At 40.8% G+C, this 27,893-nt stretch overlaps 1 protein-coding gene across 1 annotated transcript in view; it reads left to right on the forward strand.

Annotated features, from left to right (window-relative positions):
- The first annotated feature begins 586 nt into the window (after positions 1–586).
- The window catches only part of Ttc29 (tetratricopeptide repeat domain 29), a 111,611-nt gene continuing 84,304 nt past the window's right edge, over positions 587–27,893 (forward strand). Inside the window, exons 1-5 of the mRNA XM_090356872.1 lie at positions 587–727; positions 5,178–5,274; positions 7,657–7,740; positions 20,700–20,923; positions 24,036–24,221. Coding sequence (XP_090212998.1) covers positions 5,183–5,274; positions 7,657–7,740; positions 20,700–20,923; positions 24,036–24,221 — 586 coding nt within the window. The 5' untranslated portion in view covers positions 587–727; positions 5,178–5,182. The remainder of the gene's footprint in view (positions 728–5,177; positions 5,275–7,656; positions 7,741–20,699; positions 20,924–24,035; positions 24,222–27,893) is intronic.

The raw sequence follows: 27,893 nt of genomic DNA on the forward strand, positions 1-27,893 counted from the left end.
AGGACGGGGGAGGGCGGGTGGGGACGGGGGAGGAAGACGGGGGTGGACGGGGGGGGGGGAGGACGGGGGGAGGACGGAGGACTGGGGAGGACGAGGTGTGGACGGGGCGGGCGACCGGGCCTCCCAGGGGGAGGACGGGGGAGGGCGGGGTGAGAGAACCGGTGAGGACGGCCAGGGCCCCGGGCGTCCCGGCCCCGCCGGCCCCCGCCGCGGGCACACGGCCCGGGTCCCCGCGCTGCACGAGGGCGCCCGCCGAGGCGCGGTTCTGGTGTTGTGGCGGGCTCGGAATGGAATCCACTCATGGTCCACGGAATGGCCGGGCCGGCCTCCGGCCGCCCAGTGGCCGGATCGCGCCGCCGGGACCGCGCCGCCGGCCGGGGTCCCCGCGCGTCCGGGGAAGCCGCGGCGGGACTCGGCCGGCCTCGGGTTAAGGGGAAGCCAGCGGTCCCCTCAGGCCCCGCCCCGCCCCGCAGGCCCCGCCCCCAGCCGGCCACGCCTCCGCACGTGCCCACGTCCAATCCCAGCCTTCGGTTCCGCCCGGCCCCGCCCCCTGCCCGCCCCCTTGCGTTCCGTTTCCCTGGAGACGCTCTCCGCGTCCCCTCTCCGGGCCCCGCCGCCGAGCCAGGCCCTGGGACCCGCGGGGCGGAGGGGGCGCCGGGCACCTGCCACCCCGACCCCACCACCGACGGGAAAACCGGATCGCTTCCCCCAGAGCCGGACCTCTGAGGTTGGTGCTGGGGGTGTGGGGGTGGACGAGGCTGGGATAGGACGCAGCCAGCCGGGTCCCCCCCCCCACCTTCAGACCCCCATAGAGAGACTAGGAAGTCCGTGCGCCCCGTGGGGGCCAGGAGGGAACTCTGGGGTTTCCGCGGACAGAGGACTCCATCCTAGAAAGGGACGAGGACAGACCGCCCCGCTGGTCGCGGGGTGGCCCTGGGCTGGGCCGGGCCGCCGGTGTTAAATGGGTGCCAGGCATTTAGTGGGTATGGCTTTATCCCAGGCCCGGCAGGCTCGGGAGTTACTCTACCGATTCTTCAGCTCTTGGCTGCTGTGTTTTCTCTCCTGATTTTCAGGCTGGAGTCGGAGAGACGTTCGACAGTAATCCGCCCATGTAGATCAGGGGAACTGTAGCCTTTCTTCGGATCCTTTTCCTAGTTTTATTTTTAAATTCAACGACCGACAACCGTCGGTTGATAGGAAACGTGTAATTTCGACTTAGTGAACGGCCTGTCTAATCGCCACAGCACTGGTGCCCAGAAACCTGAGAGAAGGGATACAGAGTGCATGGCTTAAAAAAAACAAAAAACAAAAAACAAAAAAAAACCCCATCCTCTAATTTCCTTTTAATTTTATGGAAAAAGAATGTGTGATACTATGAAAAATGGGAAGCCTGTTGAGTAATTTTGTGTTGTGGTGGTGAAATCATACTTATGTTGAGCTCTCTGGATGGTACCTGAGAAATTTGTTTGCTGTGGTTGATTGGCTTTATTCCTGTATCACAAGCTGTTACTCCAAAGAAACCAGACCCCAGAGACCTCTGGGCAGCCTCAGACATGGTCAGTCTGCTGCCCTCCCCAAGTAGTCTCTGTGTCCCCAGAAGCAACCCTATCTCCTTTGTGTTTCCTCTGGAGGGCATCTCTGGGGGTAATGGGCAAGAGGGTTACTCTTTGAAGAATTTTACTTGGGGGCCAATAATTTAAACTCACACCACGAGACACATTTGACCTGACCCAGAACTTACAAACCTTTCATCCTGTGTTTCTCCATTCTCATTTGCCTTTGCATGTGAGGACCAAACTTAGAGTCTGTAACTGCTAATATGAGAGCCAACCAGAGATCAAAGAAGGTACCAAATCTCTTCTGAATACCAGCAGTGGAAAATGGCTTCGGGCGGCCTTTTGATCTTGTCTGAGCCCTGTGGTGCCATGTGTAGCACTGCCCACTTGCTGGCACTAGGGGGTGGGAGGTGCCTCTGAGTCGTCCTGGCAGACCGCCTCTGCCTGGGTTCCAGTGCCTCAGCTCATTTTGATACCAGATCAGAGGTCCCTTTCATTCTCCTTTGCACTCTCTGGAACCTGACACCTCTCATTCTCTCTTACTCAGTGGAACCTGAGCAATTCTCTTTCCCTTGGACTCTTCCATCGTATGTTTTTCTTCTGTGGTGAGAAGCTGGGAGGACCCAGATAAGTAAGAGCTGAGGGTTCCAGTTCTGCTCCTGGTCTAGTGCAATCTCCACATAGCCCTAGTGGGACGATGAATTCTTCATTGTTGTCCCCAGGTGGAAGTTCATCTAGGAACTGGAAAGGCTGGCTGGCTACTCACGTTACAGAGCACTGAAGGCTTTCCTCACCACAGGTGTAACGAAAGCCCCACACAACATCCTCTACACATGCCTGCACACCTTTTCTACTTGTGTGTCTCTTCGCTGCTTCTCCTTGCTAGAACACAACTGCTTCCTACTTTAAGGAAACCAGGCACAAATGAAAAGGACTGTATAAGATAAAAATGATGTCAAAAAAAAAAAAACCTTCCACTTGGGGGCCAGGAGTTTGGCCTAGTGGTAGAGTGCTTGCCTAGCATGCACGAAGACCCGGGTTTGATTCCTTGGTACCCCACATACATAGCAAAAAGCCGGAAGTGGTGCTGAGGCTCAAGTGGTAGAGTGCTAGCCTTGAGAAAGTCCAAGGACAGTGCTCAAGCCCTGAGCTCAAGCCCAGGACTGGCAAAAAAAAATGTCAATTACTGGACAAGGAGTTTTTTTTAGCAGTAATAATAATTGGTTACAGGATTCCATTAAACCTTGGGTGCATATGCGCATCAAAAAATTCAGATCATACATTATCTATTCTATAAGGTAGATTCCTCTGTGGCTATCTAATCATTGGGTGAATTGGCCCATAAGCCTGGGTGAGGTAGAATGTGGGGTTGGGAACCAAGACACAGCCTGCTCCATTTCCATTTTCACTCCGAGCTTGAGTTTTCTAACAGAGATGGGTTGAGCTGAATGATATTTTTTCAACATTCAGTTAATAACTTTTTTCCTACTTTATAATTCAGCTCTGACCACCCCCCATTCAGAGTTTGTGCCTTGAGGCTTGCCAGCAGGGCTTGCAATACTTACATTAAACTAAATTTAAGAGTAAAGGTGCTCCTGCTGCTTGCACACTCAGATCAGAGGAGAGCAAAATGAAGGAACTGGCAGCTGAAACTTTAATGGTAGGAAACGTTGACTCAGAATTTGAGGGAGGAAAAAAAATCACAGTTGATCTGTGTGACAAAGATCCATGTGCATTTGATTTTATTAGACACTCAACGTTTCTTAGCAAAATTGTTCTAACCCTAGGAATCATGAAAAGGGGGTTGATTTTTGCATCATGCAGGTAAGCCAACTCTGGTGGGGAGTGTTAACTGTGTCAAAATGTCTGTAGACTGTAAACGGGGTCTTCAAAGTATTTGAGGGGGCTGTGGGGTGAACCCTTCAAAAGCCCCTGTAATTGTATAGAAATGATCCTAGCATTGGTGCTCATGGCACAATGCCCCGCAAAGCAAAATGGGACCCTTAGTAGGATGCATTGTCCTGATTCAAGGCCGAAATCCGCGAGGGCCAGCGAGGTAAGAGCTCAGAACAGCGTTGATTTAGTGATTCAGATTTACTCGGGACACATAAATATAGTGCTCATGACTCCTCTGGAGTAAGCTAATGGGAAGTGGATTGGGTAGGTATTAGTGTATATGTGTGTGCATGCGCTGGTATTGGAGTTTGAACACAGGGACTGGTTGCTGTCTCTTGGCTAATATTCAACTACTTGAGCCACAGATCCACTTTTGGCTTTTTTGGTGGTTAATTGGAGGTAAGAATCTTAGGGACTTTCCTTCTTATGTGGGCTTCTAACCCCAGTCCTGAGATTTCAGTCACCAATATTCATCCCTATTTTTCTCATTATTATTATTATTATTATTATTATTATTATTAATAAATCTTTTTTTTAGCAGAAGCATGGATTCTTTCACAACCAAAAGCCCTTGCAACATACTCTAAGTTCAGCAAGCCTCCTGACTGATACCAGACCGTGTGCCCCTCCTCCACACATCTTCCTTTGTGCTGGGGTTTCCCTAACTTGATTTTGTAGACCTGCCTTTCTCATGGCTCACCGTGGTAGCACGCCGCATTTCCCAGAGAGGCTGCTAGAATGCCTCCTAAACACATTCACATTCACTCATCAGCAGGTGCATCTGCGTTCATTTGTCTTGAACCAGGCCTTTTATCATCATGGAAGTGATATCCGAGGCCACGCCCTCAGACTGGGTGCAGCTTCTTGGGATAGCTCCCTTTAGAGCCGCATATTGTCCCTGAGAATGGAAGGAAGCCCAGGCCATGTGAGTAGACCACCAATGGGTTATAGCTGACAGCCTCAGGTAAGGCCCCATTAATAGGGAGCCTTGACCTTCAGGCTCCTGAAGAAACCATGGGCTCCTCCAGTGCTCAGTCTTCAGTGGACACTTTGTTATCATGGAGAAGAACAAAGGTGTCTCTATTGTGCCCTGCTCAAATTCCCGAGATACAGGAGAAGTGGGAGAGAGAGAGAGAGGTGTCTGAAACTGGCTTTAAAACCCCAGATCCTGAAGTGGTTTATTACACCACATAGGAGAGTCGTGTGCCTGTTGAAAATCTCCCTGCTGAAAATCTTCCTTAGTGTCTGTCTCTTCCAAGGGAAGTATTCGTTTATAAGTGACAGTGTTCTTAGAAAACAATCAAGTATGGGATATTTTCAGCTATTGCTTATAATAGAAGCAAAAACAACCTGCCACCAAACACCTGAAACGTGTGTTTATCCTATTTTACTCTTTGCTGTCATGACCCTCTAACAAAACTTTTACCCAAGCTGCTGATTAGCTGAATCTTCAATGCAATTATTGGGTTTTCTCCTTATCCACTGTGGTGAAGAGGCAGACAAGTAATAAATTGGACAAAAGGAGGACCGTAGGAAAAAAAATAATGAGAGAAGCAACCTGTAGAATCCACGCATGGAGCATTTTTTTGCTCTCAAATAACACAGCCATGGCTCTACCGGGAAGGAATGCCTACCCATGTGATAGACTGCGGGTCGTTAATCATGCTATGAAGGATCACTTGAAAATACATTCTTTAAATTACGTTTTGTGCTTCATTTTTACAGTCAAAATGACCACCTTTCCCCCACTGCCCATGACACGGACCAGACTTACCATCTTAGCTAGACAGAAGCTGCCATGCTCCAAAGGAACAATTCCAAGGTACATGCTCTGCTCTCACTGCTTCTCCTATGGAATAAACTCCACAGTAAGAGAGGTGGGTAACGTAACTCAGAAAACAATATCGTTTCAGGAGCCGAACGTCAGTGGCTCACGCTTGTGATCCTAACTACTCAGGAGGCTGAGATCTGAGGACTGCTGTTCAAAGCCAGTCTGGACAGGAAAGTCTATGAGACTTTTACCTCCAATCAATCACCCAAAAGCCAGAAGTGAAACTGTGGCTCAAATGGTAGAGTGCTAGCCTTGAACTAGGAGATAGTGTCTAGGCGCTGAATTCAAGTCCCAGGAAAGGCACGCACACACACACACACACACACACACAGACACACACACAGACACACACACATTGTTTTAGGAAAGTAGACAGATGAATGCACGCTGATAATCAGATATTCAGATTTGCTGTTGCAAAAGGATCAATGAATCTCACATGTATTTATTTGCCAATGTAGTGCTTGTTTAATCACTTTCCTTCATATTGCAGTTGTGTTGTTGGGACTAATAGAGTAGGAAGATGTTTTTTGTAAATGTGTGCAGAGGGAGGAAAGCAAAGGCTTTAAGGATAAAAAGTAGATAGTATTTTATCCACAGGACACCCTGAATGCTGACAAGGGCAAAGCCATTCTCCCTAGGATAGACCAGCCAACGTGATTTAGCTCTTGAAACAACACGAAGGCCTGAAAATATACCATCAAACGCACCGCTGCCCAGGGAACCAGTGCAGATACTGTGGTAGAGTAGCTGAGAAAATGCAGAGCTGAGAGCTTGATGCATTTAATCATATTGACTGAGACTGTGCTACTTTTGTTACCATTTCATGTTATTGGCTTGTAGTATCATGCCTGATACTCATCAGTATAAATAATTTGCATATGCAAGTGTCATCATTTTCTTCTCATACATCTCAATTTCTTCGAGGCATAACGATCAAAGTATAACGTGGCTTCTTTCTTCTCACACTTTAGTTTTATTATTTCTGGGGAAGAACAAAAGCCCTGAATTAAAATAAAAATGCAGTTAAATAAACATAAAGGTTCATTTAGGATGATAAATCAAGATTTCCTTTTCCTGGAGCTGACAGATTTTTCAATAGATGCAAACTTCCTGTGAGTACACATATATGCCTATATGTACACATTCCAGTGTTTTCCTTTTGAGTACTGTGAAATACTTACACAGTCTGAAAAGGCTTGTTCTGCTTTTGTTTGTTTGGTGCTGGCCCTCGGACTTGAACTGGGGGCCTCACTGCTATCCCTGAGCTTTTCTGCTCAAGGCTAGCAATCTACTATGTGAGCTAAGGCTCTATTTCAACCTTTTGGTGATTAATCAGGGATGAAACTTATGGACTTTCCTATCTAGGCTGGCTTTGAATCTCAGTTTCCTGATAAGCTAAGATTACAGATGTGAGCCACCAAAGCCCAATTCTTCTGTCTTTTTAATGATTGAGATTATATTTTTTTTCTCCAAGGTGAGTAAAAATATAGTCTAGCCTTACATCCTGAAAATCATATGGATTTTTAAAGAAAACTTATTGAAGGAAGTATTTAATCACTCACTATTTTAGACAGAGTTTGTATAAACATACTTTAATAATAATATTCAAAATGAAACACAGCTATTTAAATTTTTAGTCATATATTAACCCTGGTTAGGTGGACTATTTTCTTTCTACTTTTCTTTTTTAATGCATTTTATTTTTATTATAAAAGTAATAAGGAGTACATTTCTTTTGTACAAGCCAGATAGAGAGTAAATTTCTTTTGAACAAGGTGGACTGTTTTCAAAGGTGTAAGGAGACATGGGGAATGAACTTGCTGTAACGATGTAAGTATAGTACATTTCTCAACAAAATTTTAAAAAATCATTTACATCTTGAATCTCTATCGATACTTTGAATCTCATGTGTGATTTGAAACAACCACCTAAGCAGCATTTGCAGAGAAAAATTTAAAAAATACTTGGAACAAATAAAGTGTATACATGTGTATCAAATAGATGTGTTTGATCCAAGATTCTATGCCACATAAAACAAGATTTCCCCAGTTAGACACTTACGGCTATGAAATACCATTGAGCTAGATAAAGGCCTATACATTTTGAGAGAAATCTCTACTGAATGATGTTGCCTGTTGGTAGTTTGGTTTTCAACTAGATTTAATTTTCTTCCCTATTTTTTCCATTTAGGAAAAACAGAAATTTTGACTGATCTGTCAGTAACTCAGTTTTATAGCAATTCAAAATATTTATTATTGACGCTATTATGATAGCTGGCATACCCTCTTCTGTTCTCCTGGTGGCATGTCGGGTGTTTGGTACTGCCAAACGGAGCTGTTCTGCTTTCTTACTTCTTCCTATTTCATTCAGGTCTCAAATGATCAAAGAGAAAGATGACATAGATCGTTATCTGGAGAAGAATTTCAAAGGCTTATCAAAAGAGGAGGTTGCTGCGTAAGTATAGCCTCTTAAAGGCTTTCATATCAAGTTTGTTTCTTTTGTCTTGATTTTTTACTGAAATTTCAATGATCCTGGGTAGTACATTTTTTCACTGGAACATGGCATTTAAAAATTTAAACTCATATTAAATAGTGATGTCGCGTATTGATCTTACACATATCAAAGTGTGTAATTTTACCACTCTCAAATTCTTATATTTACTGAGATATTATTCTCTCGCATTTGCACTATTTAGTGAAGTCTGGGCATTCATTGCTTCTTAACCTCCATTTTCAGGTATATTGCCTGTACTGGAGAGAAACTTGCTTTTAAGAGGGAGACATGTATGTCTTTTTCCATTAGTGGTTAAATAAGAAAGCAAAAATAACCCTTACTAATGTACTATTTTTTTGTCCTCCAAGAACCTACAAAATTGAAACCTAATTTGAAATCATCTGGGTTTATTTTTGAAGTGTGCAATGTAAAGCTTGCCATTTTATCTCCAGTTAGAATGTAGTATGTGGGAAACATGGGAACCTGTGTACTAGTTAAGAGAGAGAGAGGAGTTGCAACCTCACACACGAGCTGAGCACTTAACCCTGCTTACCTTTGGGTGTGTTGATCATTATAGTCCCTTCCTCCCAAGTAAGTATGGAAAGCAGAAAACCTTATGCATGTATGTGCATCATGTAGAATTCATTTATGTTTGCAATTATAATATTCTATGCAACCAAATATTTTGGAAGAGATTCTACTGTTGAAATTTTCTCATGCTATTTCAGCATAGGTTTTGTTTGTTCTAAGGTTCTAAATATCTTGTTTTTTTCCCATGCCATTGGAAAATACCTTTGTCAGTTTGTATGCAAACTTGGGAAAACAAAGTAGTCCATCATGCCAGTAGCTCCTCTGTAGAGTGACAACACTTACAATAACTATTGTCCCATCTGCAGAGCTCTTTAGACAGCCCTCTGTAGTATTTAGGAGTGCCATGTATAGTGAGAAGAGCACTTAGCATTTAGCTAATAATATGTAAGAAATCATTGGAAAATATCTTTGAGGTTTTGTGGGGAGCATAGCATGTTTATATGTTATTTTGGTGGAAGTGAGATTGTTACAGTTTTGAGCCTCAACTAACAAAACCCACATTTTCAGTATGCAGTAGCCTCATATTCCTACATCCAATGAGAATGACTCTTAAATGCTGCAAAGCACAAAGCTTCACACACACACACACACACACACACACGAACACACTCAGCTTTTTGGTAAATATAAATTGCAAACTTAAAGAATCATTTTCGGTTCTACTTAATCACAAATGAGTTTGCTATTCTTAAAAATATGGAACAAACCCTGCTTAACAATTAGGTGTGTGTGTGTGTGTGTGTGTGTGTGTGTGTGTGTGTGTGAGAGAGAGAGAGAGAGAGAGAGAGAGAGAGAGAGAGAGAGAGAAAGAGAGAGAGAGAGAGAGAGAGAGAGAGAGAGAGAGAGAGAGAGAACTTTGCATCTAAGTCACAGTGATCTTTATTTGTAACTTTTCTTTTCCTCAGCTAAAATTAGGAATTATGTCAGATTACAGACTTTTTTACCTCTCCGTATACTAGAACATCCCATGTGAATGAGGAATTTCTTATGTTTACTGGAACTCCTTTGTAAATCACATAGTTTTGCTTCCTTTGGTAGGAAAGGGATTAGCCTTCTAATTGATGTTTTAAGTCTTTTCTAGCCAGTGTCAGTCATTTTTTAACGAAGTCTCCAATGCTAAATTTTTTATATTTATTGTGACAAAGTTAATGGTGGTAATTTCTAATAATGTTAAAATACTTCCCCATATAAATTGAAATAGTCTGTATATCTCAGAGATTAAAATACTAATGACTGGATATGTGAGTTCAAGAACGAGACTGGAATAACAGCCTAGCCCCTTCACTCACACAATGTGTGCTCCTCCCTAGTTCTGAACTTTTTGTTCCAGTTTCTACTTTTGTAAAATGGAGAGAAAAGTAATAGTTTACCCATCTGATTTTTAAAAAAACTGGGCTGGGAGTTTGGTCTAGTGGTAGAGTGCTTGCCTAGCATGCACAAAGACCTGGGTTTGATTCCTCGATACCATATACATGGGGGGGGGGGGAGCTGAAAGTGGTGCTGTGGCTCAAGTAGTAGAGTTCTGGCCTTGAGAAAGTCCAAGGACAGTGCTCAGGTCCTGAGCTCAAGCCCAGGACTGGCAAAAAAAAAAAACAAAAAAAAAAAAGGAAAGATACATTGAGAATAGCACCTGGGACTTAAGCATAAAATAAAAGGTAGCTATGTTCCCTTTAATATTCTGATACTTTAGATGACACCTATTTTTGTTTTTCTTGATTATGCTTGCAAACTTTTTGTCTTTTTACCTAGCTAGTTGTTTTGTTTTATGGGTCAACTGTTTTTTGTTCTTTATTAATGTTTTCTTTTACCGACGTATTTTCTTTTTTGTTTGTTAGGTTTATTTTTCTTATTTTTTTAAAAGAGTTTTAAAAAAGAATTTCTTGCATTCTAAGTTGAAGCTAGCTTTTCTTCACCTGTATCATTTATTCCTTTTTATTTTTTGTGTCAGTCCAAGGGCTTGAACCCAGTGCCTGGACAATGCCCTTGAATTTTTTGCTTAAAAATAGAGGTGAACCACTCTGTCACAGTGCCATTTCTGGCTTTTTGGTGGTTAATTGGAATTTTTTTTTAAAGTACACCTCATGGCCTTTCCTGAGCAATCTGGCCTTGAACTGGGATTCTCGGATCTCAACCTTCCTGTTAGCCAGAATTACAGGTGTGAGCCACCACCATCTGGCTGTTCCTAATTTGTGACAAATGCCATCCTACAAACTTCCTTTAGCCTATTGTGATTATTTCTTTCTCCAGATTTTGATGTTTAGGTGTTTTTAAAGTCCTAATTATAATAAAATCTCCATAATGATTTCATCTCTGGGAAATAAATGAGCAATATGGTTTTGATTTTTCAGGAAAATACTTTTTTTGCCAGGGAATGCACAGTTGTTATTAGCAAATATGCTGTGCATGATATCATTGTTTTGAAAGGTTCTAATTTTTATAAATATTCTGTGTTCAGAAATGCAAATATGTTCTCTATTTGCCGGGAAGTTTAGATAGAAAGTTACCAGAATTCAATGATCAGCTCAAATCTGTTATTTCCATTAACTCTGCCAAGAGCTAGTCATAATTCTTTTGCTTTACCTTATATATGTTTCTTTTAAAGTTCATCAAAATTAATCTGTCCTTATTCTATTAATTTCGCATATTTTGAAACTGTGTCATTAGGTTCATTATTCCCTGTGTATTTTTCAGTTAATTAATCCATTTATGAATCCTTGACAGTTTTACGTTCCTTTGATTGTGTTCTGTTTTAATTCTTTTTTGTTTAATAAGAATGTAATAAGGATTTGTTGCCATTTTCACTATTATGTAGGAATACAAAAGAAATGACATATTGTTTGACTGTTCAGTGTCTATTTTATCGACACTTTCAAGTTTGAATGCAAGGGTTTGTGGTCTTCTCAGAATACTTTGGGTTTTTTTTTAACCATATTTTTGCTGTTGTATGTTCCGTTTTAAATGACCTTAGTGATAACTAACAATTTTCTTAATATTTAAGAGAGCTACAATAAAAATTAGTATGACATTCAGGAGAACAAGATATTTATTTATACACAGATATCTAGTAAATGCATTAAAATGATCTATTTACTTTCCTTTTTTGGCCAGTCCTGGGCTTCAGCTCAGGGCCTGAGCCCTGTCCTTGGACTTTCTCAAGGCTAGAGCTCTACCACTTGAGCCTCAGCACCACTTCTGGCTTTTTATTTTTCTATGTTTGTGGTACTAAGGAATCGAACCCCGGTCTTGGTGCATGCTAGGCAGGCACTCAACCACTACGCTAACCTCCTTGCCCTACTTTCCATTTTTAATAACATAGTTTTCCTTATGTTCTGAGAGTTTGATCCTTGTGCCATATAGTCTGTAAGAAATTCTGGCATCAGACTCAAAGGAACATAGGCTCAATGGTTTCCCTCATTTGTCATAATCAATAGAAACCTTGGGCTCTCCTAGCAGAGATTTACAACAGAGCAAAACCTAGATACATAAGGCCATATGGTATGATGCTAAATGAAAGGACCTCCAGGATATGGAAACAAAAGCCATATAATGAGTGATTGTTGTCCTTAATGTACTATGTTATCTCTCATCTCCTTTGCTGTCCCTTGGTTATCTCATATTGTCACAGTATTTCACTTTGTTATCTGATATATTGTATATATGTGTATTTGGTTATTTGAAGTCGAATAGGGAAGGGAGGAAAACTAGATGAGGGGCGGGGTGAGGGGAAAGAAATGGGGACCAAGACATGAGAAAGGGTATCAATGTATGTGAAGTAATGCACCTTCTATCTGGTGAATACAATATAACCACTCTATTAATTACAATAAAAATATAAAAACAAAAACAAACAAAAAAAGAAATTCTGGCTTCACTGTGTTAGTTTGTGCCTCTGTAATAACACTGGAACAGTATATATTATGAAAGGTTTATTCACATGCTTATGGATTGGCATTTACCTTTCAGTGATTTGGGTTTGACTCAAGAAAATATTTTTCCTTATGGAAAAAAATTAAAAATGAATTTAGTGAAAAGACAAACTTCTAGGATAGGCACTTAAAAACCTTAAGAAATGAGGTCAACTGTTGTCCTTAAATAGTCAGAACTTGACATTTCTGTTCAGTTAAATTTCCACAGCTATTTTTCACCCCCAAAATATAGAATGACATAGCTGAAGTGAGCCTTAAAATGATTTGAGTTACTGTTTTAGTTATAGCAAAAGAGAAAACAATAGAGTAAATGAATAGAGTGCTAATGGGTAGTTTGTGAAGCAGAAGCGCTATGAACGAATGTCCTGTTTTTCTTGTGACAAAGTAGCAAAAGAACTGCCAGAATGCAAGAAATCTAAATGCATGCTTTCCTACTCATTTCTGTTACCTTTCATTACACTGCAGGAAGAACATAAATAATATTTTGTTTTCATTTTTGATGTATGCGATTTTTTCCTTTTGCATTTTAAACATTATCATTCTCTTAAATTTGTGTCATGCTTACAGCCTGATCCATGCTATTTTTTAATACCCTGTACCATCCTAACACTTGTTAAGTATTGTAAAGGAATAAGAATTTGGAGAAAGCAATATTAGAATATGTAGCACAAACCTATAAGGTATAAAGAGTTGGTTGGCTTCCTTTTCCCAAAGAAATCTCATATAGTTGTTTAATGTGAAAGGAAAAGGTGGAAAAAGTTCTAATCAACTTTTGTACATTATGTAGAACTTCATTTTCTAAACTCTGCAAAAGAAAGTTTCATATTTAATGGGCAATCATGAATTATTCCATTTATTATCTTCTTCCTCCTTTCAAAGACATGATCTGGATAAAAGGCGGGGTGAATAATTTCAAAAAATACAATACATTTTTAATGGGAAGGTGCAAACTACAGATTCTCATGACTATTAGCAAGTGCACAGGAAACAGAATTTAACTTGCAAAACTCGTCAAACTCTTGCAAAGATAAAATGTGTGACACACTTTTGTGAAAATAGAACACAGAGAGGCAAGGTTTTCTTTTTAAGGCAACTTGTTGTTTTTGCTAAGTTTAGTTTTTATGTTCCCCAGTCTCCTACTTTTATTAAGTCTGATATTTCACTCCATTAATATAGAAAGTTAGTGGCCCTAAAGATGTAGAAGGAATTGATAGAAAATAGTTAGAAGAAAAAAATTATCAAATGATCAGATTTTTGAAAAATAGAGGTTATTACTGTTATATTTCTAGCACAAAGCGAATATAGTTTTCTATGGAGTTTATGTTGACAAAATTTAAAATATTAAATTGGACAAAAATATTCAGTTGAGCTAGCATGAGGTGCGTCTACCAAGGTTTTCACCATGAGGTATAGCTCATATGTTTCTTTGTTTTCTTCCCCTTTTCTCATGTTTGCTGTCATTCTATTAGGACAGAATATTACTTGTTCAGATTTGGTTTTATCCTTATGAGTGAATTTAAAAGCTGTGAGTATTTCTGGCTTTATTTTCACTTGTATTTAAATGATTTCCCTGTCCTTGAAAAATACAGTGTAACTCACCAGAACATAAAATCATAGACTCATTTTATTTAACCAGAAATGATTCCACTCACATTTAGTTCCAGCTTCAAAATTCTTTCCTTGATAATATTTGCTTTGAAAATATTACCAGTCCATGGCTTTCCCTGTGGCTTCAATCTTCTTTTGTAAAGAAGTATGCATTTCTCATAGCAATTTACAATAATAAGATTACTTATCAAAATTGTGAGTATTACTGGCTTCATGTAAGATTTGCTTCCATTCTTTCTTTCTCACCACAGTTCTAAAGAAACTTAAAAAAAAACGAAGTTTTAAGTTTGAGACTTTTCAACACAGAATGTAACTGGTATTGAAACGCTGAGGATATTTTGATGGTATTATTGATTGATATTACGTTTACTCATTTTCAGTGGATGCCAGCCCTTGCACTTCAAATATGCTCTTTTTTTGTTAAGAAAAATATTTAAGGCATTGAAAAGGTGGCAGTTCTCTACTACCCGATTAAAAACCCTCGGCTTTCTGCTGATACTGTTTGATTATCACCATCAAAATCCTGTTGATTTATATTAACTGATCTTACAAAAAGTGATGGTGTTTAACACTAAACATCAGTTCTAACCATTAAACCAATGAATTGATTTTTTTTGTTCAATTTGACACAAATATTCTATGTGCCCTAAAAAAATCACCATGTTAAACTGAATCCTATGCTTTTAGGAGACTTCTTTACTAATCAAGTTTTAGAATATTATTTGTTAAAAGAACTATGTTAGTGATCTTATTTACCAAAATATTATGAGCCAATCTTTATTTCTTAGTAATTAAAGAGTTACAGGATAAATTAAGCTAGCTTTTTTTCCATGTGGTCTTTTTCAAGTTGTATACATATTTTACAAGTATTGGAAATTTCACAAAGCATTCTACTTCTTATTATTAGATAATAATTTGTATTTAAAAAAATGAAAAGCAAAACTTGTGCACAGAAGAGTCTCCTCCAAAGATTCAAGTTAGTAAACAAGACTGATTAAAAAATCACACAATTCTATTTCACGATCTTCTGGGGAGTAAATATTATTTATTTTAAAACTATTATTTTACTCCAGCTATCTAAATTGAGTCTAAATCTAAACTGAAAGAATCCTGCTATCTTAATATTTATATTCTGATTTGTTGACAATATTTCTATTTCTAGTTTATTTAATTTTTTAAATAATTTTTTCTTTCCTCAATGTATTTTGATCAAATTTAAGTAGTTGTAGAAAGGAGTTCTATTCAACAAAGCAGTTTATGAATGCGATGCATCTTGATCAATGCATCCCTTTCATCACCGTTTCATTCACATAACATTTATTTATAGATACATTAATTGCATCTAGATCATATTATATTTATTTGGACAGTAATTCCAATAAAATTCATAATTAGTAGATAACTAACGATGTTTCATTGGACTGAAACTAAATTTTTATTTTATATATTTCAATCCTTACATAAATATACTTCAACAATACAATATTTCAACAAATATATATTTCAATCAAATACTTTCACATCCAAATTACGTTTCTTTGAAATGTATAGCAAAGAAAAGGTTTGTTGAAAATGGTTATGCTACTGAAATTCTTATTGTATGATTAGTCACAATTTCAGTAATATAAAAAAGCTATCTTATTGAAACATGTTGGAATTATAATATAAGGTGTAAGGACAATATTGTGCTCATTTATTTGCAGTATTATTTTGAAGCTTTTAAGTATGTAAGAGAAATTAGCAATGTTCTTTTTAAGAATACCTCTGTAGTACTACTAATAATAAAAGTTTCTTTTGATTTTGACATAATAAAATACTACTTTCTGAATACTAGGACTACTAATCAAATACAATGTATAATATATGATCTTTTGACTAAGACATCATAAAATTCTACTCTCTGAAATTTTTTTCAGTGAATTTTATTTTGTAATTATTTTCTTTATGTAGTTATAACAAGGAGTTGCCGTTTAACCTAGCAGTTAATAAGTACAGCATATCGTGCCCAATGTTGCCTCTTTCTTTCTGAAATCTTAACATATCCCCCTTGACTAAATTTCACATGATCGGCAAATCTTAGTGACTGATGGAGGCACCGAGTGAGTTTGTTTCAAAGAAACCCTCAAAACTCAAAAGTCATATTTTAATCTGCATTCTATTTGAAACAATTCAAGTTCTTCACTAAATATAGGAGTGTTTAGTTCTAAAATACCATTGCTCATGTTTCCAATAATGAGAACAAAGTGATTTGGGAACTTCTTGTCTGTGACATGAGGTGTAAATCTGCTCTGTTCACATTTTGTGCAGAAGACTTGGTGAGCTGAGCTCAAAGTTGTATGTTTGGCTCCTAAAAAAAATGGAAAAGATAGGGGACCATGTACAACTTTATCTTTACAATTAGTGTCACTTTATTTACATGACAGTCACCATAATGCCTATATGAAGATAGTTAATGAAATTCATCAGATTTACATGATGTACCTGCAGTTTGCTAAATTTCCAGTAGATGCCTCCAGAGACCAGCCAACTCATTGGAAAGCCTATAAAAGGATTTTTTAAAAAATATATATATATATATTAACACTTTTCCAGCTGGGTACTGACAGCTCATGCCTGTAATCTTAGATACTCAGGAGTCTGAGATCTGAGAATCAAAGTTCAAAGCTAGCCAGGGCAAGAAAATGCGTGAGACTCTTCAATTAAACACCAAAAAGGCCTGATGTGGCGCTGTGGCTCAGGTAGTAAAGCACTAGCCTTGAGCAAATATGGTCAGGGACAATGCCTAGACCCTGTTCAAGCCCCATGACGCACGCACACAGACACACAGACACACACACACAGACACACACACACACACACACACAACTTTCTTGCTATATTTGAAGCATTTGGAAAATAACATTCTTAACTCTCCTTTAGTTTAGTGTTCTTGCTAGTGTTTATTACAAATATATGTGTGATAATACTCATCAGTAATAATCAATACTATGATGAATAATTTATGAAAACCTAAGTGCATAAAATTTCTGGTTTTATTATAATTCTATATATTTTTAAGAGTCAGTTTCTTTCTAACTTATCTTTTTATGTATTTATGTGGCTGAAGAAGTGCTGTATTCCTGTTTAGGGGAAAAAAACACCCTTTTCCGGCATGTACACATGTGCACACACACACACACACACACACACACACACGAATAAACATAGTCAAAAACCCATTTGTCAGTATGTATATTTCCAGTCCTTCAAGTATGCGGAATCACTACCTACGCTAAGAAGTCTGGGTGAGAATACTGATGTCACTTTATTTCATGGAAGATGGAAGTTATATTATCTGAAGCTATTGAAGTATTAATTTAAGTCAATGTAATTATCCTGTAGGCGATTTTAATAACATTTATCCCTACTGTATGAATGGGAGACTGCGGTAATTGGCCCAGATAACCCACTGGTGACTTATAAATATTAGCTTAATGGAAGAAAAGTATCATCCTGACTTTTGATTAGCCAGGACAGATCTTTAAAGTTTATCTTTGTGGGATTAGATAAAATTTATATGGCCTTGTGTTAAAGTAGAGAGTTTTTTTTTAATTGAACTGAGATTCGAGTATTTGCTACACCTTGATGTTATAATTTCAGCTTACCCCATGAAGAAACAGGTGAACCAAACCCATCATGCACTGATGAGTTCATGCATTCATTTTGATCTGAAGAGAATCAGGTCTGTTCATTTCATCTGCTTGTCTCTTTCATACGTGTAGAAGTGTGTGCCTTTTAAAATCCATTTAAATGTTCCTACGTGGCAGTGTTTCTCCTGTTAGGTTCTTGATTGCGAATCACATCTACTCAGTCTGCTCTTTTGTGGTGTTCCCAGCTAGTTGTTTGCTCTTTTTTAAAGAGGGGAACCATGGAGCACGATATTAACGATTGGATAGGGGCTGGGAATGAGGCCTATTGGAAAAGTGCCTGCCTGCATGCTGAAGCCCTGGCTTGAATTCCTCAGTATTGCATACAGAGAAAAAGCTGGAAGTGTTGCTATAGTAGAGAATTAGCTTTGAGCAAAAGAAGTTTAGGGACAGTGCCCAGGCCCTGGGTTCAAGCCTCGGACTGTCAAAAAATTTCTTATATTGATGATCTCTCTTCTAAATCTAAGGTAACCATGCATTTGAATGGATTTTTAAAAAAGAACTGCTCTTCAGGTTAGATCAAATTCTTAAACAACCAATGTAAATTGTGACCATCATGTGGAAGAGGAAGAGAATAATCAAGAGGAAGAGGAGGGGGGAAAGCTCCAATGATATTTAATATACTAGAAGGAAATGTAGGGAAATGGAAAGAACTCAGCATTTGTCACCAGAGCTTGGGATGACGCTCCGCTCTGTCCCCAGTGGATTTGTGAGGCTTTGGGCAGTGTGACCTTCTGAAGGCAGCAGTTTCTGGTTTTGATTCTTGTGAACATGGAAGCAGTACTTTACAGATACTGAGCAAGTTGAAAAATGATGTACACACGGGACCTGACTCACTGCAAGCACCCCATAAATCGTAGCTGTAAACCATGTAGGATTTAAAAGCCTGCCTGCTATCTTCCTAGCTGTTGACCAGAAAATCTCTGTCCCAAGACCTATGAACACCATAGAGTTATGGCTTCTAAGTGTGTGTGTGTGTGTGTGTGTGTGTGTGTGTGTGTGTGTGTGTGTGTGTGTGTGTGTTCAGCACCTGAGCACTGTCCCTGAACTTCCTTGCTCCAGGATAGAGCTCTACCACTTTGAAGCACAGTTTTACATCCAGCTTTTGGCTGGTGAATTAGACAGAAAAGTCTTGTGGACTTTTCTGCCAAATCTGCCTTTGAACCACAACCTTCAGATCTCAGCCTCCTGAGCAGCTAGCATTACAGGCGTGTGTCACCAGTGGCTGGCTTTGAAATGGAGTCTTTGAAGACTTTTCTGCCCAGGCAGGTCTGGAACCGCTCTGGTCTCTCTCCATCTCCACCTCCAACAAAGCTGGGATGATAGGCATGAGCCACCAGTGCCCAGTTATGGTTTTCCATCTTATTTTTGTTACCATTTTGTTTCCTCTTGCCTCATAGGCTTTCTTCATGCACAGGGAAGCATCGGTACCATCGGTATCCACTGTACAGACATACAGAGGAAGCAAGTTCAGTTTTGAGCCCCTGATGTCTGATGTTTCAATGCCATGCATTCTGCCCCTGGGTACCATTTGCATGTGGACTCAGACTCCCCCAGCTCCAGTTATCTAAACCCAAACTTACCTTTCCTTAGCCCTTGTGCATCCTTTTATCTCCAACAAATAAACAGTTACGATCCCCAAGTCTGAATGTCATTCTAGGGCCTCTCCTTCACCTCAACATCCATTCTGTCACCAAGAAATCCATGTTTTTCCTCCTAACTATTTTTGGATCCACCTGCTTCTTCTTCTGTTCCATAACCCATCATCAGTAGAGTCTTCCATCTCCTTCCTGGTCCCCAGTTTACCCTCCTCCTCTTCCCTTCTGCTGGATCACGTGTGAATTTCAGATTCACAAGCCCAAGGATGCTCAATTGAAAGTCTTTACTTTTTTATCACTTAATTTTAATTCCTGGCCCTGAGCCTTGATCTTCCCTAGTGTAAAAATCCAATCTTGTCACCCTGTAAAAGTCAGATCCATTCAGCACATCATCAGATTGCTCAAGATTCTAACACATCTTTCGTTATCCCTTCTCCCTAGGAAGGAGCTGCTGCATGCCTCAGAGCAGAGGGGAGTAGTCAGAGTCAACAAAAATATACAGCAATGGTTCAGTTTCAGGTTCAAAAAGCCAGAAACATTTTTTAGAATAAATATGTCTCATGTAGTATGAAAACAGTTCATTGAATGAATAGATGTCACTTTACCTCCTTGCTTATCATTAAAGTTGGAAAGAATAATTTTTGATTGAGACTTTGTTTATTTGAGTTGAAAGTCTTGCTAGGTTTCCCAGCCTGGTTTTGAACTCTTGGACCCAAGTGATCTTCCTGTTTTGGCCTCTTGAGTATTTTGGGGAAACTCAGTTGTTAATCTACCAAACCATTAAATTCACTCTACCTGAGAATCATTTGTGTGTGTATGTGTGTGTGCGTGTGTGTGTGTGTGTGTGTGTGTGTGTGTGTGTGTATGTTTCATAATAAATTACAATAAAAATGTTCACTATGGAAGCCTATTAAAGTTCCACATCATATAATGGAAAAACTAGCTAGTATAGAAAATACATGTATGTGAATTAAGGCACTTTCTATCTGGCAAATATCATGTAACCCTTTTATTAATTACAATAAAAATATTAAAAAAAAGAAAAAGAAAATACATTGTTGTTGTTGTTTTTAATTAAATAGCAAGCTTTAGTTTTTGGCCTGGATTATTGGGTTTTTGTTGTTGTTCATCAGTTGGTTGGTTGATTGTTGGTTGGTTGTGGTTGGTTGATTGTTGATTGGTTGGTTAGTTGTGGATGGTTGATAGTTGATTGGTTGGTTGGTTGTGGTTGGTTGTTTGTATTTGGTTGGTTTCAATGAGAAGCTGGTGTATCAAATGTTTTTGAATATTGTTAGCCAACTAGCTTATCTTAAAGGCAGCTCAGGTCTAGAATTGATCTGTCTATAGTGTCCTATTTAGGTAGCTTCTGGCATCTTTCATTCAGCTGAAGTGGTTTGGATGATAGGGTTCCTACCATAACTGAGGGGGGGTGGGGTCTCCTGTAGTGATGAGAGAATGCAGACATGAAGCAGACTGAAGGGCGGAGGGCCGAGGCCTGCTGTGTATCTCAGTTACAGGAACTCGTACAAGAAAAGCATCTGCGTGGACATGCTTCGAGACGGCTACCACAAGTCCTTCGCCGAGCTCTTCGGGCTGATTGAACAGTGGGACTCCCTGAGGGATGCCGCCCGTTTAAAGGCCATCTTCTGGCTGCAGAAGCCCCTGGAGGAGCGGCCAGACACACTGGACCATTTCTACCACTACCTGACCAGGGCGGAGACTGCAGAGAGGGAAGGTGGGTAGGTGGAGGCACGGGGTGGGGGGAGAGGGGAGAACAGTACGGGAAGGGAGGAGGGAGGAGGAAGACTTCAAATTGCTCTACTGATGAATCGGAAGCCTTAGGACAATACAGCATGATGCACCTCGTCCACTGAGCAAAGAATAATTCCAGGGGGTTTGGGAACACTAACTTACAAGGCTTCCCAAGCTTTGCAGAGCACCGAAGAGCGTGTGTGTGTGTGTGTGTGTGTGTGTGTGTGTGTGTGTGTGTGTGTGTGTGTGTGTGTGTGTGTGAATGTGATGTATGGAAATGTGTTTCCAGTATCACGAGGCCCCCTCCCACATGGTCCTGGGGTCTGAGACAATCACCCTGAGACAGCATGGCTCTGCACCTTGCACTGTCTCCCACCGGAGAGACCACAGACGGGGGTCACAACGAAGTTCATTTCATCAAAGCTGCAGCACTAACAATGGCCACCTCGGGTCACTTCCATCCCTGGGGATTTACAGAGCAGCATCCAGAGTTATTTAAATTATGTGGCAAACATCTCCTGCCATTTCACAGCGAAGTTGTGTTTAAACTCAGCTAGTCCTTTCTTTTTCATTTGTTCCAGCCTGGCTTTGTCTCTGCTACGTTTCTTCTCCTGTCTGTCACGTGAGCTACTTTTATACCATCTGTAATATTGTGGTGAGCGTCTTAGGCCTCTGGAAGGCACAGCAATAACCGAAAGGGAAAAGTAAATTGATAGATAATGCAAACTTTATTTACATTTGACTTTTAAATTCTTGTCAAAGGTTGAACAGCCTTTTTTTCCTACTAACATTGTGTCTAACATACACAAAATGTATCCTACCCTGGGCTCCACGTGATGCAGGTTTTATACAAAGTAAAACCAAGACAAAAGTTGTCTGGTATAATAAATTTAGCATGTAGCAGGTGTGAGCTACCTTTGAAGTCACAGATGTGAATCCATTGCAGGACTTCCCAGAGTCTTCAATATATTTGTGTATATTGTGTGTTCTATTAACAGAAGAAGATTAGCAAGAAGATCTCCCTGATGTATTTTACCATGAACAATCTCTTATTTAGGGAGCACAATGTCTACAAAACAGGCCAGCAATACGTTTTCATCTTCTGAGTAACCCCACTGACAAATGTGAAAGGATGAATCCATAGACAAGGGTAAAGGCTGCTTTATGCGAAGGGTAGACACAGAAAAATACCTTAGCTATGCCAGGGCAGTGGTGCATGACTGTAATTCAAGTTTCACAGGTGGCAGAGGTAGAATTGCAATCTGAGGCTAATCCAGACCAAGTATGAGACCCTATCTAAAAACAAGCTAAGGTAAAAAGGGCAGTGAGCCTGGCTTCTGCAGGAGGGGAATGGGAGAAATGGGAAGGACAGATGCAAAGGCCTGAATTCAAATTCTAACCAGTATGTACATGTGTGAGTGAGTGAGTGTGTGTGTGTGTGTGTGTGTGTGTGTCAACTTAGATGGCAGGTTACTTTAAATATGAAATCTTGTGAGCTCATATAAATAAAACCCACTGGCTTAAAGCTTCATTAAGTGTGGAGAATAGAATATTTTGTGTTAAAGTTTAATTTCTGAAAAATAGGAAAAATAATGTAGCACTGCATACTTATTCTTTAAATTTTTACATATGCCTCTTAGTATAACTATTATAATATTCTGATAATTTACTTTTCTAAAATGTGAAATATTTTATTTATGGCCCCTAAAATTAGTACCCATGATTCAGGGTTATGATATTTCAAATACTAGACTTCAGTTATCTGTTCACATACATACATACATACATACATACATACATACATATGTATAATACATGTATATATAAATAGGTATATAACTATGACCATATGTCTATATAGCATGCATAGGAAATGTAAAGGAATGTTGTAGCCTTTATAAATGTCTTTTGAAACATTGGAGAGACTTGTTCACAGGTTTTGACAGCTGCTTTTAATGGTCAGCCACTTTGCTTTTTGTGGTGCTCTTTGAGTTCATTTCATAGTTGTGCTAGTGGCTAATACTTTCTATACGATCATCCCTGTGGGAACTGCCCCTCTAGAGGCAGAGAAACCTGAAACTAACATGTAAAATGACTGGTAGGGGAAAAGAAATTTCTAGAACAGGAACACAAAGGCCATTCCATAGTCACAAATACTTCTTAGCAGTAAATGTAAAGCAACGACAACAATACAGAGATAATACCTTCATCTACAACGAAGAGGGGGTATTACAGGACTGAGCCCCAATGTACTAACACAAACATTTGCTCCAGGGGTTTGTGAAACTTCATGCTTTGTATCTCTCTCTCTCTCTCTCTTTCTCTCTCTCATATATATATATATATATATATATATATATATATATATATATATATATGTCAGATGCCACTTTGGTGGGGGAGGAGGAGTAGATTCTATTATTCACATAGGGTAAATTTGCTAGGGTACATTTTTTTTCAAAAGGATAAAAAGGAATGTGCATGGATTTGCAATGGAAAATTACCCAGAAAACAGAAGCTTAAGCCTACTCTTCCTTAAAATTGCTAGAAATTTGTGTTACCAGAAACAGTGCTAGAAAAGGTATGGAGCTTCAAGTCACCTGATCTTCCCTTAGCCCTCTCTGCTGTGGGATTTCTTCTGTCTTGGTGGAAACAAATGTCTGAATATTGCCCATCCTTTCTCCCTGCTTTATGTACATTTTTGCTGGGCTTCTCTGAAGTTGTTAACTGTTTTCAAACGTCCAATCAGAGAAGCACCCAGTGATACTACCTTGCTCCTTTCTTCCCAAAGAAATAACACTTTGCTAAAAGAAAGCACCTTGCCCTGACTCTTCTATAGCAGTCTCCTGTTTTAACCACAAATGTGTTCATTTCTAATCTGTTCTGTGTCTCCAGAAAGGCATGTATTGCTTTATTCAAGTTCATGTCCTTTTATTAACATGATTGTTTTCATAGACCACATGGAACTGTCACATTTAGGTATGATTTTTGCAATAGTTAAGGAAAAGGAAAGAGTACATGTCCCCACGTGATCACGCACGTTGAAAGACTAAACTGAGGAACTGATGGCGTCTCTGCTGTGTTTCTCTCTGAAGGCTACTTTGAAGAAGTGTATAATAGCTTTTACGCCCTGGCCTGTTACTTCAGTGACCCTGAAGACAAGTGGGTGAGAAACCACTTCTATGAACGCTGTTTCAAGATCGCGCAACTCATTAAATATGATGGAGGGAAGAAAGAAGCCGAGTCGGAGTCACACATGGGCCTTCTCTATGAGGAAGATGGTAAGTGGTCTTTGCCCAGACTGACCTCTGACCCTGGGTGCTTCACCACCAATCAGGCAGCCAGGGATCAGGCATGGGGGCAGGAGGAGGGGAAGGGGTGTTGATAACAAGACCTGACCCAAGAGAAAGGATGCAAATGATTGAGATCACAAAGCTGAGTCCAGGGTGTGACTTGTGGAGTGAACTGTAGTATATTCCTTGAAGTATATCCACTGCTAGGCCGCACTAAAGCCTGAGTCTAGAAGTTCCCAGCATGTCCTACAGCCCCTCTCTGCCCCCCCATCCCCAATCACGCAGGGAAGGAGGTGAGTTGTGTTGTTTTCTTCTCATGAGCGTCCTCTGGTCATTTGAACTTGGTGTCTCTCTCATGTAGGAAAATGCTTGCAAAAAATGAAAGCTACATTGGCTAATTCTCCTACATAGAATCCATGGTTTGTGTAGGTATGCAAATGTCTGCTATGATGATAGGATTCTAATTTCTGAAGGAAATACTCCTTTAAGTATGACTTCAAACTTTATTGCCCATAAGAATTTAAGAAAATTATTTATGGAAGAATAGTGAGTAGATGACATGCGATAGGTATAATACACACATATACCCATGCAATATGTAATAGATGTTGTATATATACAATATCTATACACTCAATATGTACTATAAATATGTGCAGGTAAAAATGTTTTATTATGGGACTGGGATGTATCTCAGTGGCAAAGCCCTTGCCTAGCAAGTGCACCGTCCTGGGTTCAATCCCTAGTAGGAAAAATAGTTTAATTATAAATATGCTATTTAGACTGTTCAATTTTTAAAAAAGAAAGTAGCCAGAACTATGTAAAACTGAAATTTTTTTAAATTAAAATTTAAACTAGTAGGGATCTGACAATCTTAGAATATGCTTAGATCCACCCACTGTGGTTGGCAGGGAATTCTGGGAAATTCAGAGGGGGATGAGAGTTTACGCAGGTGGGGGGTGGTCAAGGATGGGAGACCCTTGAGGGAGCTTGGGAAGTGAAGGGGATTTCGGCAGATCAAGAATAGCCCTGTACTCAGGAAGAAGCAAATATTACATAGCATAATCAGAGGCAGGGGCAGGGAGAAGAACCCACTGAAAGCAGAGAGTGTTGTATTTCAGAGCAGAGAGTCACAGCAAGAAGTAAAATAGCAAGAGGCTGGCATTGGGTCTGGATATCACGTCCATTCAGGGAGGCAGCAGAGGGGAAGGCAAAACTGTGGGAGGGGCAGGAAGAGAAAGGGATCAGGGAAGAAGCTGCCAGAAGAGAGCTGAAAGGTGTTTGAGAGGAGAGGGCACACTGCAGAGTTCCACTGTGGTACGATTTACAGAGATTCCTGTTGTAATGGGGTTCTGCGTTCAACCGATATTCATTCGTTCATTCATTCATTCAGTCAGTACTAGCAATAACTCAGCAAAGGAGACTTATCCTGTGCCGCCTAGCCAGTCCTGAGTGTACAGGGCAGTAGAGTCAGGTCTCTCTATACTGGTTGCTCATCCAGTCTCCGGAACGTTTTCATCTTGTGAAACTGAGGCTCTCCATCCATTAAACCACTCCCCTATTTCCTGTCCTGATTTTTGAAAGCTCGGAATGCATGTCGGTCAGAAGACTTATCCATTGCGTCCTTTGTTGTTCTGTGTCGCATTCACTCATTCAACAAACTGAGTGTCTCGTGGCCCTGTGGTCCTGAGTGGCATGCTGGGATCAGGCATGGCAGCTGAGGTTGAGGACGAGCTGGGGTGTGTGGTGTGCAGGGCTGCAGATCTCTGGCTGGTCTGCATTCGATGCTTCATCCTACAGCATGATAAAACACAGCCAGACCCCACAGTAAACAGAATGCTGGGGCTTTGAACCACCTTAGGATTTTGTGTTTGAAATGATTTTACACCTACCGTCTGTTATTTTGCTTTGGAACTCGCTCTTGTCAGATCTGAAAACGTGTTTTTCTAAACCTTTAGGTGGTGGATAGACCCTAGAACCATGCTTTTATTGCCTGATAAATAAAACAACTGTCAGTGTTGATGAAAATTCTAGAGACTATTTGATATGCCAAGTGATGATGAAGAAAACAAACAAAGAAACAAAACTTCCGTGTCGCTTTTGTAACCGGAGTTAGAGTTTTCCCCGGAAGAGTGAATGGGGAGGGCGGTGGACAGGACTCCCCGGGCTGGACATGGCTCTGGCTGCAGACCTGGTGGCATCGTTTCTGTGCATCCGACCTGATTGGTCCAGACAAGCAACAGCTAGGCGGCAGCACTGCTCGATGGCAGGTGTCTGCCTTCTGATTCCACGGGTGCCCCCGTTCAGGTGAAAAGAGACTGCCAGCCAGCAGATGGTAATGGGCAGGTTGTCAGGGCCCAACCAAGCAGGCTCCAGTCCAGGGCCAGCCTCCAGCTCCCTCTGGGGACTGTGAAGCAAATGAGGAACATGAGCTGAAGCCATTTTCACAGAGACTGGGCACATGGTTGCAGTCGGGAGTGATGTTCAGTCCACTGGCACCAGTGTGACCAGGCCCCACGCAGGGTAGAGCGAGGCAGACAGATGGTGGCCCGGGTAGATGCTGTGGCCTTGTTCCCACTGGCTCAAGGGCTGGCAGACTGATTCTTCACATCAGCTCTCTCTAGTAGGCCTGCATGAGTCCTGGGTTGACAAACACTTGTAGCAGATCTCTGGTGGTGTCTTCTTCTGGAATCTTCCCTTTATGTGTAAGGATTTTATCACACAAACTGGAAGCTCAGGCCAGCAGCATTCAGAGCACATCCCTGGATCCCTGGAGAAAGTCCTCAATGCTGGGTCAATATCATTCTAAAGCAGTCTTGTAGCACAAGCCCCCGCCTGTCCTGAGAGAGAAGGGACCTTTTCAGAAGCAATCAGGAAGGGTCCACATCCTCTTCTGCCACGAGGCCAGAACCCAACAGGAAGGTGACCTAGTGCAGCCTCAACTTCAGTCCTGTCCTGCCAAGACAGCCTTGGGGTGGTGCTTCATCAGCCCCTTTCCTGGTACCACCACAGGACCCAGGCCCAGGCCTCATGGGGTGAGAGATGGGTGCAGACTCGCAGAGGGCTCTCTCCTGCGGCACTTCCCTGCTTCTCCATCTAAGGACTAGGAGCTGATCATGGACTTGCTTTTGACCCACTTACTAGACGTAAGTGCCAAGGCAAGCTGGTTTCCCCCCAGCCCAAAGGAGGCCATGCTCTTTGGAGAAGGACCAGACTAAAAAGGGCTGGTATTGGGCAAGCTAGCCCTTTCTTTCAGTACACCTTTTACGCTGTCCCTGTTGGCACAATTCCAGTGGAGTGTCTTCCGAGCATCATCTCCCAGTCTTCCCCAGCTCGTGCCACAGATGCCTGCTGTGGGACGTGGTAGGAACAGTTTAGAGAGCCCTGTGTGGTCTCTGCCCAGGGCACTGACAGCCAGCTGTCAGTTCTAGGACCTGACCTGAGGGAGCCAGTCAGGACAGCCTGCTCTTTCTTGAGAAGTTCTTCCCCTAGTCATTGTAAGAATTGGGGACCAATACCACCGATCTGGATTCATCTCTATGTAGCCTATGCTGATGTCATTCATGAGGGCTCCCAGCCACAAAATGTCACACAAGACCTCACCTCATCAAAAGTTCCACCTCCACCCAGTAGCTACCTGGTCCTTGAGGGACATATCAG

The sequence above is a fragment of the Megascapheus bottae genome, chromosome 23, assembly GCF_031878675.1.
Source record: "Megascapheus bottae isolate mThoBot1 chromosome 23, mThoBot2.hap1, whole genome shotgun sequence".
NCBI lineage: Eukaryota > Metazoa > Chordata > Mammalia > Rodentia > Geomyidae > Megascapheus > Megascapheus bottae.